Source organism: Trachemys scripta, chromosome 1 (genome assembly GCF_013100865.1).
Source record: "Trachemys scripta elegans isolate TJP31775 chromosome 1, CAS_Tse_1.0, whole genome shotgun sequence".
Taxonomy (NCBI): domain Eukaryota; kingdom Metazoa; phylum Chordata; order Testudines; family Emydidae; genus Trachemys; species Trachemys scripta.
This window is the reverse complement of record NC_048298.1, coordinates 249,387,420-249,399,777: the sequence shown is the minus strand read 5'-3', so window position 1 is coordinate 249,399,777 and position 12,358 is coordinate 249,387,420. Positions and strand designations below refer to the sequence as shown.

The window sequence follows — 12,358 nt, the reverse complement described above, 5'->3', positions numbered from 1 at the left end:
CCAGTTTCCGACAAACCAGTTTTGGTTCATTTATTTCCCATTCCGCGTTTTTCTTGTTTACTAAACATGATCTTAACACAGTCCTTGAATTATATCAGCAGGACTTTTTGTTTGGACTAATACAATCTTTCTGTCTCCCTTTTGTACCTTTTCCCATCAATATTTGTCATTATAGGTTATTGTGACATCTTATGAATTTTCATGCTGATTCCAGTGCTATTTCAGCCTCCTTTCACTTGTTTTATTAAGTTGCTTTTTAAATCTGAGGTCTCTCCCGCTGAGGTTTTTGTTCTTCTTCTTCTTTTTTTTTTTTAAAGATAAAGCACCTCTGTCAAAGAGTCTTTTATTAGTCCCAAGTGCCCTGTCGGTTCTATTGACTCTGCTCTTCCAACATTATCAGAAGTTCTTCACATATAACCTACAAGCTGTAAAAGAGGATTTTCAGGTAAATTTTAATTCATTTATGTAGAAGGGGGGAGGGGATTTCTAAATATTAACTCTGTCCTCCTTGATTCCCCAGTGTATTTCTCCTGTAGTTCTCCCCTCCACCCCCCATTGTCTTGGACTCTGGGCTTGTTTATTTTGGAAGTTAGTTTGTAATAAGATAGGGTGTGAATTTAAAGCACAATTGTTTAGCTAAACTGCACAAAGGCACTTTAGTTCAGAATAAGTGTGTCCACCTGGCTAGTTAGTTAGCTGCTGTGCTAACTTCCTATGTAGGCAAGCCCTTAAATCACCAATCTGTTACCATCACTACTCCCATTTAGGCCGTATCACCACCCATGAGAGATTTTTTTCACTTCTGCTAAAACAAACCATCAGAGTAGTTCTCATTTCCTTCTGCTGGGACGCTGATATTATTTCATCATCTGTCTTTCAACAGAGGAGAAGTGTGAGCCTTGTATAACTTGAGCATAAATTATGGCCATGTCTAACGCTACCACTTATGTCGGCAAAATTTGTGTCACTCAGGGGCGTGAACCCCCTCTCGCCCTCCGAGCAACATAATTTTTGCTGGCATAAGGGGTAGTGTGCACAACACTATGTTTCCAGGAGAGCTTCTCCCGCCAACATACTACTGCCGCTCATTGAGAGGGTTTTATTATGTCGACAGAAGAGCTCTCTCCTGTCAGCATAGACCGGCTACATGAGAGATCTTACAAAAGTGCCGCTGCATTGGTACATCTGTGCCACTGTAAGCTTGCTAGTGTAGACATGGACAAGCACATTTAATAGTATATGATTTTTTGATGTGAATAGGAATAATTTTGTTGTGTTCATAAATTTATTTTGTGGTGGAAGGGAGTATTATAATCATCTCGCCTGATCTGCATAACACAGGACATAGATTTTCACCCAGAGATTCGTGCATCTAGCCCAATAACTTGAGCATCATTTTTAGAAAGACACAAAATCTCATTGTAAAGATTCCAAATAAGGAAGAATTTGCCATGTACCTGAGTAGTCTGCTCCATTGGCTAATTACCCTCACAGTAAAAAAATTGCAACTTATTTCCAGTTTGAACTTGGTTGCCTTCAGCTTCCAGGAATTGAATCTTGTGATGTCTTTGTCTGCTTAATTAAAGAGCCTTCTAGTATCAATATTAATCTTCAATACAATATTCTGTATTTTAAATAACATTACTGTAAAGTGCTCTTCATTTTTGGAGGCTGCATACCATTGTTCAGCAGAAAAGACCTAATAAGTGACTCTTACTATCTTCCCCAAATGTGTTAGTCTTCAGACCCTAAAAGGTAAACTGAAAAGCCCCCAAAACCAGTGCTCTTGACTGGTTCTTTATGCTACATAAAAACTGTCTCAAAGGACTTTTGTTTGTTTTTGTTTAGTCCCAGTATTTTCTGATTGTTTTTTAAGTTAAAAATACTAGGTTGTCACTGTCCTGTTCTCCCCCCCCCCCCCCCACCGGAGGTTTTCCAAAGAGTTTTGAGAGACCTGAACAGTAGTTTCACATGAGATTATAACTTAGTTATCCTTCCCCGCTACCCCAAATCCCACTCTGGGCAGGAGGAGAAGCTGATAAGATTCCTTATGCCATTGCTGTTTTCAGCCTGGTCTGCACTTAAAATTTATGTTGACATAGCTACAGCGGTCAGGGGTTAGAGAAATCCACATAGCCATAGCTATACCAACATAACCCTCAGTTTAAATGCAACTAGGTTGATGAAAGAACTTGGGGAGGTAAAGTTTCTACAGCAATGGAAACCACTCTTCCATCGTTGTTGGTTGCATTTATGCTATGCCATAGATATGCTGCTATAGTCCCTGAATTATAGACATGGCCTCTTGAGGGAAGGGAGAGCTTCATCCCAGCAGCTCAGATTACAGCTTCATGTAATACTATTCAGGTCTTCCAAATATCTCATTAAGGTCCTATGTAAAAAGAGGGAAATGAGGACCTGATGTTTCTGATAGTTCAAATATAGGAATCAAGCAGAATAAAAAATTGGAGAAAAAGTTTTTTACATTATAAAGAACAGTAAGGGCAAACCCATATTTTGTTTAACTTTTGCTCTGCAGTTCATCTTAAAGGGAGTCCTAAAATCACTTGATCTTCTTTATGCTGCTGAAAAATGGTTAATGGTAGCAGTTCCCTGTTGAAGGGAACCATCTTTTTCTGTTATCAGTGCTACTATATGCAAGTATCCGTGGAAAGCACGGTATATTAGTATTTGTAAATGTGAACTATTGAAGATGAATTGATTTGATTTGAATGGTAAGATAGTTTAAAAAAGAAAATCTTACTTGGAAATGTTTTATTTTTTTAAACAAACTTTCTAATATCTACTAATCACTTTAGAAAAATGATTACAGATATATGTGGACCACTCTATTTACTCTGAATATTGTCACTAAATGTTTCCTCCTCTTTTGTATTATGTTAAACCTGAACACACATCCCCTGAAGAATTTCTGTGAAGGATGGGAGAGAATTAAATATCTTGGTGCTTTTATATTCTAGATTTGGAGACTTGTATTTGGGAGAACAGTATGTCTTGATCTGAAAGATACATTCTGCAGTAGTTTGCTCATTTATAACTTTAGGATATTTGAAAGAAGATATGGCAGCCGAAAATTTTCAGTAAGTGTCACGTCTATCATTTTCAATACCCAAAACAATTGCTAAAACCTCTGGTCTCACAATATTGTCAGATATTTACATTGTTGTAGTCTTTTTGGATAAATACTTTGTTTCATATCATGTATGCTAACCAATTTTTTTAAATGGCATGTTTGATTTTAAAGATTATGTTAAGGTTTATTCTTAATTGAGGTTTTATTTCCATTAATCAAAATGTATTTTTAATTGGTATTTTTACCCATAAATCACAATTGAATAATCAAAGAACATTTTTAGCTTTTTTCATTTAATAAGTAATGTCTCAAGCCAAAAGAAAAAATGTTGGTAGGCTACAGCAAGTTTTATGTGGTCCATGAAAGTGAATTTTATTGAACAATCCAATTCTTTATAGTTCTTTAAGATGAGAAAGACTGGGCTGGTAAACTTATGTTGTAAAATTGTACTGTAATGTCCAAGGAAATAAACTTGAGCTTAATTGAACTATTAAAATGGACTTTTTCAACTTTAAACATTAGAGTTTCTGCCTCAGAGATTTATATCATTCATATGTTTATTCTTATAGAATTAACTACCGGTAGCTCCAGTTAAATTAATTAATTCATGTTTGGGACCTATCTGTTTTTGTTTTTTCCTTTTCAGTCCTTTTTATTGGGCTCCTGGATGCTGTCAGCTTTGTTTGATCTTCTCCTTGTAGAAGTTATGCAATATGCATTTGGCATCACCATCAGTAGTTTGCCTTCTGGATTGTAAGTAGTTCTTAATGGGCTTGGCTTTGTCTTAGATACAATTTCAAGGGATTACTTAGCACAGATTTGAGTAAAATAACCTACTAATGTAACCCTTTAAATGCAATATATCCTTTTTGACATAAAATGTAAATGTTCTTGGCATGAATATTCATTTGTATAACACTACTTTCCAAATATGACCTGTAGTAGAGTTGAAATATTTTTAGTATTACACTTCCACTTTGTGATGACTTTCAGTTCCACAACATTGTCTTTTTCTCTGTCTTGGAGTAACTGAAAGGAGTTACCTTGCAGTGCTGGCATCTTTTAAGCTTTACCCAGTACAGTGTTCCTGAATATATGTTTTGATTTCACACTCTTTTAAGTGTTAACTATCCTGCTGAAAGCACAAAACTAATGTTACTGTAACTCACTTTTTAAAATATGCAAAACTATATGCATTTCATACTGGAAGGTACTTCATTAGTTCACATTTCAAAACTCTGAGTTTTATAGGACATCGTGTCTGTATGTATTGCATTTCATATTTGAAGAGTGAAGTGTTTAAAAATTAAGGTTCTTCAGGAGCTCAGTTTCAAATAAGCTGCTTTTGAGATTTGTAGAATAAAAAGAACATAGAAAACTAGATGGCTAACTGAGTATTTGCATTTAGGTTTATGCTTTAGTGTGGTCAACCTCACATAGTCAGGGGTTTCCATATGCTGCATGGTCTTTGGTATTAAGAAAAGATTTTATACACACTGTTTTCTAATGTCAAATGTAAGGGCTTTCGGTTTCTGATCCTTAGTGTATCTGATGGAAAAAACATTAGACATTCTCATAAGCATGTGGAAAGTTATACTGTAGTTAGCCTAATTAAAAAAATGTTTTTGTTAGACTTTCTAAGGTTAGCTATTATAAGAGTCTTGTAGTGTGTCAGTATTCGGAAAGATTAGAGGTGGGACATACATTATTTGTATGTCTGTATAAACTAAATCCATTATTCAGGAACGAAGTATATACTATCTGTTTAAGCTTTGGAGTATTCCAGACATTAGTAATGTTGTATATTATACTTACAGGAAATAATTAACAATTTGAATAATTTATCTCTTCTACTATTCAGTGTACTTTTTATTTATAATTACAGAATTTCATTAGTTTTAGGGTGTCAGAATACTGCTACATAAAAGAGATTTTATGTAAACCAAATGTAAATATCAGTTAAACTTTAGCTTCAGTTCATGTTTTTGTTCTCCTGGAAAAAGCTGAACTTATGAATATAATAGATACTTTGATTTCATATACTATCTGGCATGGAAATATAAAATCTTAATGCATCATATATAAGCAGATGTGTTAACTAGTGGTCACACTGAAATTCTGCATGTGCTTTATTTAAAGTATATATACACTAGCATGGACATTGACTTTTTTACACTGGGAAATATTTACATTTGATTGAGAGGCAGTACATCACGGACAATATATTTATTTGCCTGCTTCACCCAGATGGTAGATCATAAATATCTTAGTTCTCCTGGATTTACTATGAAAAATGTAAAACACATTGATGAAACATTAATATTTTAAGTCTTTGGTATTCCACTTGTCCCACAATTATGCTACCACAGATCTAATGTGTCCCAATATTGCCAACTCCAGAGCATTCTGTAATACAACCAAGTTGAAATGTCAAAACTTCAGTGAAAGTCACTTGGCCCCATTATAAGAATCTTCTGATTTTGTTTATATCATTTCACTGTTTATATTACTTAGTGACCTTAAACTCCCAGATCGAAAACTCTTCCTGCGCACGCTTCGAAGATAGTTGCGATAAAGCATGACACTGATGACTCTAGCCTGAAATTGTTTAGAAACAATATAGTACAGAATAACATCTAAGCATGTACTGAGATTCATGAGAAAGGTGGTAAAGGCTGCCCATGGATTGTAACTCTGGTCTTCGTCTTGCAGCATCAGGAAGGCAAAACAGATGTGGAAGGGCACAAAGCAGACAAGCACTTGCACAATCAGAGTAACTATAATTTTTATGGATCTTTCCTTAGCTTTGGGTTTCAGTTTGGAAGTCCTGCCATGGACAAAATGGTAAATAATGACTAGATAGCATCCAATCATGATAAACAGGGGAATCAAGAAAAAAAAAATCAAACGAGAAAAATTTAACATATTGACTTCCTTTAGATGGATGATATCAAGCATCTTCATGCAGGTAGTAAAATTTGAGGTTTTATCTGGATCCGAATATAAAAATAGCAAAGGGGACGTCGATGCCAGGGTCATTATCCAGATACCAATGCAAGCTAGCAGAGCTTTCCTTGTATTCCTAAGTTCTTTGACGTGTTTGGGCTGGACAATGGCCATATATCTATCAACACTTATAAAAGCAAGCAGCCACAGAGCAATGCTTGGATAAAACACAGTGAAAGCACCAAGAATCCGACAGAATATATCTCCAAATGGCCAAGCTTCTTTTCCATAGTAGGTTATCCGAAAAGGTACGGAAAATATAAAAATTAAGTCAAGGAATGCGACATTCATCATATAGACTGTTATAGTTGTTCTTTTCTTGGTGGTGCAGCTGAAGACCCATAGTGCAGTGATGTTCACTAGCAATCCAATTATGAATATAAAACTATAAAAGACAAGTGATGCAATCCTGTACTCTTCTGGGTGCAAGTTTCCTGGCATAATGTTTTGACTTTGATTGTGTTTATTCATTTTTTTTCTCCTCTTAAAACATGATCCCTAAAAACAAATGAAGTAAATAATGAGAAATGAAATTACAATCAAAATTAGAGTTGGATATTTGTATAGAAGCAAAACAGGTAGTTCTTATTTCTTGACCACAATTATTTTTAAAACACATTTAAAAATAATTGCAGTCAAGAAATAAAAAGACATTATTGTAACTCCCAAAACATGCTAGGCTTACTTTGTCTATAGACATAATGTCTACCCCAAAGATATTACATATATGTAGTATCAAACTTGTAGGGCACGATGTGTTATTTAATAATTAAAATATAATTATAGGTGCTTTTTTTAAAATAACGAATTAAAAATGTGTCTTGTAAAAGGATTTCCTAAATATAATGAAAAAATGTGAAGTCCGGGATTTCTGAATGTAGTTATGTTTGGCTTTTTGTTTGTTTGTATTATTGTAGCATCTAGCAGTCCCAGCCGGAGACCAAACCCATGCTATACAAACACAGAACAAAAAGACAGTCCCTGCCCTAATGAGCTTACAGTATCCGAAGTTTGCTGTTTTAAATAGTTGCAAATTAAACAGAACTCTTCTACTTGTCCTTAAATTTTGTAAGTAGCCTGTTCTAAAGAATATACTCCTTGATAGTATATTTGTATTGAAAATAACCAAAACTGAGTAATAAAAAGAATAATTAAACATGAAATTTAGTGTAGTTCCTATACACAAGGAAAAATATCAGTTGTGAATCTTAGGCACAAACTGCATAGTTCCCAATAGAACATATGTACAGTGTTGCATATGAGAGGCATGAAAAGAAGACAAAGGTATCTTCATAGCTACTTAGACTCTAAGTATAGTATCCATATCCAGGGTTTGAAAAATGTTTGCCAGATACATACTAGTGAGAGGACTACATTTATAACTTTTATTTTAATACAAAAATTCGCAGTGGAGAATGAACCACGCAAACTTCACAACAGTGTCCTTATGAGAAGCTGCTGGGCAAAGGGTCGGCATTTTTTGTATCAGCCTCTTTGTCATAAGTGTTTTGAAAACTGAAGTTTCATCCTGCTACCTCAGCTGCTGAAAGAGAACAAGAAGCTTTCTCTCTTTCTCCACCCTACTTTGGTGCAGTGGTCTACTATGTGACTTCCTTAACCTCTTGGTGTTCCTGTGCTACAGTACCCCTCCCCCAGCTTCCTAAAAGGAAAGAAGAATGTGTTCCTGCAGCCTCCTGGCTGCTTTGTGTATGGCAGAGTTCTCTTTTACTCGACCCTTGACCCAGCTTCCTGGCACTTCTGTGTGGGAGGGGAGAGGTGGGATCACTGCTACTTTATTCCTCCCGTAGGTAGGTGGGTAGGTGGGTGGGATCTCCTTACCCGCAATAATTGAATAGTTCCCAGTTCCTGAGCGATACTGCTCGTGGTTTTCCCAAGCAGCAGCGAATGCGATATCCATGAGGTCAGTGGACATTTTAGGCTTGTAAGTGAGGAAAGGACATTTTCCATTTTAGGCTTGTAAGTGAAGAAAGCATTTAAAGAGTAACTTAGTTCACTGTTACTCTCTGTATTTTTTTTATCTTTTCACTGTAATGTCTGCCATCTACTTTACTTACTAATACAGAGCTTCCAGATTAGACCCGTGGTTTGTTTAGTCCAGTATTCTGGCTGGGCTAAATGACTAGTTACAGATGCTTTTGAGGAGAGTACCCCTCTATTGAACAATAATGGCATGATGTCTATATGGGAAATTTCTTCCTAATCTCTGTCAGTTAGGATTAACTTCTGCCTTGAAATGTGAGGTTTTATATCTCTTACTTTTTGTTGCTGTTCTATATAATGGAACTGTAGTTTATTTCATTAGTACACATAAATGTCTAATCCTATACTCTTGATCTGAATTAAGTTTTCTCATTTATACAAAATGTTCCTGATTCTCTGAGGATGATTTAGTCATTAAAGTGAAAATGTTAGTATAAGGGCAATAAAGTAAAATGGACTATTACACTTGGAATGGAAAAAATATGGAGTGTATTATAGTGACAAGGAAGGAGATTTGGAGGGAGATTCAGAAATGCCTCTGAAGTGGTCAGCCCAGAGGATGGGTCAAATTAAAAGTAATATTATTAAAAGATATTGAGGCACATTAAAGGAAGGATGGGCCACATCCCAAAAGTGGGATTCTGTTAATGTGCAGCATAGTGATGAAAACTTATCTAACAATCAGTTCAATTTTGATCATGTTTTCATAAAGATATTTTTTCTAAGAAGTTACAAAAAAAAGTATGACAAAAATTTTGTTAATAAAATACCATAAGTATAACTATGAATCAGTATTATGGGAAATGTACAAACATGGAACTGACCCCCCAAAACACTCCCAGCAACAGTTATATTTGTCACCATATCCAATACCATCATTTTTCTACCTAGAGAACATTGTTTTAGGCATTGTTTTAGGCAGTATGTATCTTCAAACTTTTCATTCCTTCTTTCTCTTTATGGGTTTTAGATTTCTCTTTGTAGTGATTAAGTGCTTGTGATATAATGTATTACTTCTGAGCTCCTACACCATTTTTTTTTTAATAAGTGTTGAAGACCTAATTCCCAACCTTATTTGGTTTAAAATGGGTGTCAGGAATCTGGCATGTAGATGCTACACAGGTAAAAAATACCTAGGTATATTGGGGATGGGGGGGGGGGGGATGGGGAGGTTTGATGTATAAATAAATGCAACTATGACTGAAATCAAACCATTGCTGCATGCATGGATATCCATTAATACCAATGAGAGAGCAGCATATGTGGGTCTTCATTGTGTGCATCTGAGCTGAGAATTTTGCCCCCATTACTATATTTAGTGATGGGAATATTTAGCTGTTTAAATTGAATAAGTGGATTTATCAAAAGGTCTTAAAGGGGGCACTGGTTTCCAAATGTCTGATTGATACGATTTAATGATTAGTGGAGGTTTTTAGAGTATTGTGAAAAGACTTTCCTGTTGCTGATCCATACAGGTATTGTCATTCATTTTTATATATATATATTTTTAAATTGTGGGGGTGTCTGAGCAACTAGTAAAGATCATAAGCTCACCTGAATGCTGTTTATGGGACATTCAGAACAAAGACAGAATTGGTTCTTCCTGATTTTGACTGAGAGCTAGTACACTTGTTTTTTTTTATAAAGAGCTAAACTACTTTTGGAATGATCGCTCAGATTTTGGGGTTGTTGACGTATACATTTTCTTTTGTTACCATCTCTCTGCCTCCATCTAATGTCCGCATAGATTTTCTGTTTGGGTGTATTTATGGTCATCAGCAAGGTCCAGCATGTTTGCCCATTCAATATATGCAAATAATTTTACTATATAAACTACTTAGGTAAAAATCAATGTTGATGCTATTACTTATGGGAAGGGTTCAATTAATTTTTAAAATACTGAGCAAACATCCTATGTATGTGACTGCATGTGTTAAAAAACAAAATCTGTTTGCTTGAATTTACAGTCATATAATGCAGCTGTTATTTAAATTCCTTATTAGGAGTGGAATTAAACTTCCTTTTATTAGTTGTAGAATAATTCATATTTTTAAAGAAGGAAGTCAATCTTAATAATAAATATTGACATCTAAGTTACTTTTATGCTCAACATGAAAATAATTGATCAAACATTACTTACCTTTATGCACTATAAAGTTACTTCAGTGATGCTTGTTTTGTACCCTCAGATCTGCAGAAGGTTTAGATTGCTTCTGTCTGTACAGCTTCAACTTACTAAAATAGAAACGCTTCTGTATAGTCAGGAAATGATGACGTAATGAAGCCAGCTCTGGGTTCTCGTATTGGTTTATATGTATTTTAAATATTTTTGTTAGTTTGTATGTAGACAGATCATGTCCTTTAACTTGCCAGGTTTGTTGGCTCGCAGAATTCTAACATTTTTCAGCAGGTATGCTTTTATAATATTTCTGTCTTCCAAATCAGTTTCTTTGTAGAGAATACATAATACTCCCTTTGGCTGAAGTGTTTTGGGAATATCAAAAATATTTGGATAATTGATGTTTATTGAATACATTATTTGCACAAGGGAAATAATTAAGTTTTGGTTAAAAGAACGTTTCTGATAAATAGAGTTTTAACATTTTGCACAGACCATAATCTCCTGTTGTGGAAATCCCCATTGTACTTGCATTGTTTTGAACTGGTAGTCAGCCTGAAAATGAAAGAAACTCATTACATTTGAAATAGAAAGCTTGAATCACTTGTATGCATTTCTTATTGTGTATCTATATCTATATTTTCTTGTTGGCAAAGTAATGGTGCTTTAATATCTTAATAGCTTTCTAAAATAATAAAAAATATAAATCATCTGAGTGCTTACCAGAAAACCACTATAAACTATTCTTACTCCTGGGGATCAATTTTTTTTTAATAAAAGACACATGAAGGGAAACCTCAGTATTTCCAGAGAAATTACATCTTTTTTTTAAATCAAATTTAAAATGTAATGTTATGAGCCCTTTAGTATGTCCCATGTTAATTATACTACTTTATCAGGGCCAGATAAAATCTGTTTGGAAATTTTTTGTATATTTTTAGCTATTTGGCAATTATTGTATGTATTACAGTGACGCTTATATAGTGAAAAAATCTATACTTCTTACTCAGTCTTTACTCTAGCAAATCTCTTAATAAGGTCAGTGGGAATTTCTCAGAAGTAAGGACCAAGCCAGACCTGCAGGATTTGGGCCTTAGTGAAGTGGAATAAAAGTCCTAATTTGCACCACTGCATTTTATTAGAGACCTAGAGTCCTGTCACTTCTCTATGAAAATGGGTTGTTGGCCTCAGTCTGAATTTAGTGGATAGGTATTTACATCATTCACATCAGTGTGCATGGTTCTATAGTCAGAGAGTGAGATATCTTTAACCATTTAGTATGGAACTAGTTTAGAGGAACTCATCTTGAGCTACGCATGTGCTAATTTCAAAGTCATTCCAAATGAAACAAGCATTAAACTGTAGCCAGTCCAGCCCCCCAGACACCTAACCCATCCCAGCTTCCCAGGATGCTGCAGCTTTTGTTCAAAAATAACTTTGTGGTGATTGCTTGTAAAATTGTATCTTTTAAGACACTGCTTAATCCTAAAAACATAAACATCTTAAGAAACTAGTGTGTTTTAAGGGTTGCAAGGTGGCGGTTGGTGTTGTAGTCCAACAGTGTTAAAACACCGGAGTTCACTTACAGTGGAGTGAATCACCTGTGTGATATCTTCAGACTGAGTGAAAGTTCCCTGAAATGCTTTTTCTTGGTCTCTGGCGTTCATTATGCCACTATGGATTCTATATAGAACTCATGGAAAGAGTATCCAGGGTGCCGAGCACCTCCTTCCCCCAAAAGAATACTTTATTATTTGAGCAGTAACATACAGTACACCATATAAACAAATGGAAAATGAATGCATTTCTTAGCAAAACAAGTACAGAATTAATTCTGGCTCTGGATGGAAAACAGCTGTGTGTTTAGTTCGCGATGGGAGGGATGCTGTGCAGTGAGCTCCCTCATGTTGCTGTTCATGTTAGAGGAAAATGGCTGACCTTGCTCTCTCTCCTGATGAACAGGAGATGACGTTGAAGATGCCGTGTAGTTGTCTCATTGGACTACCAGTGAAGGGTGTAGAGACCTTGTCTCAGGTTATCGTCTTCCTCTGTGCTACAGTGCCAAGAGAAGGTTAAAGGGATGGGATTTAATTGGCATCTCTTGTGATGGTGACTTTGTTGGAGGGTAGTGACTGACA

General features: G+C 35.3%; 2 protein-coding genes across 2 annotated transcripts in view; one reads left to right on the top strand and one right to left on the bottom strand.

Annotated features, from left to right (window-relative positions):
* UBAC2 (UBA domain containing 2) overlaps window positions 1-12,358 on the top strand; it is a 149,145-nt gene that overhangs the window by 22,116 nt on the left and 114,671 nt on the right. The window contains exons 2-4 of the mRNA XM_034758219.1: window positions 318-445; window positions 2,982-3,101; window positions 3,741-3,847. Of these exons, the coding sequence (XP_034614110.1) occupies window positions 318-445; window positions 2,982-3,101; window positions 3,741-3,847 (355 nt within the window). The remainder of the gene's footprint in view (window positions 1-317; window positions 446-2,981; window positions 3,102-3,740; window positions 3,848-12,358) is intronic.
* GPR18 (G protein-coupled receptor 18) lies at window positions 4,961-10,364 on the bottom strand. Its single transcript, XM_034758220.1, has 2 exons — window positions 10,242-10,364; window positions 4,961-6,598 (listed from the first exon to the last, which is right to left on the bottom strand). The coding sequence occupies exon 2, from the start codon at window positions 6,569-6,571 to the stop codon at window positions 5,579-5,581; it is 993 nt and encodes a 330-aa protein (XP_034614111.1). The 5' UTR covers window positions 6,572-6,598; window positions 10,242-10,364; the 3' UTR covers window positions 4,961-5,578.

Coding starts and splice junctions, on each gene's coding strand:
- GPR18 (XM_034758220.1), bottom strand. CDS start 6,571: ATGAATAAACACAATCAAAGTCAAAACATTATGCCAGGAAACTTGCAC.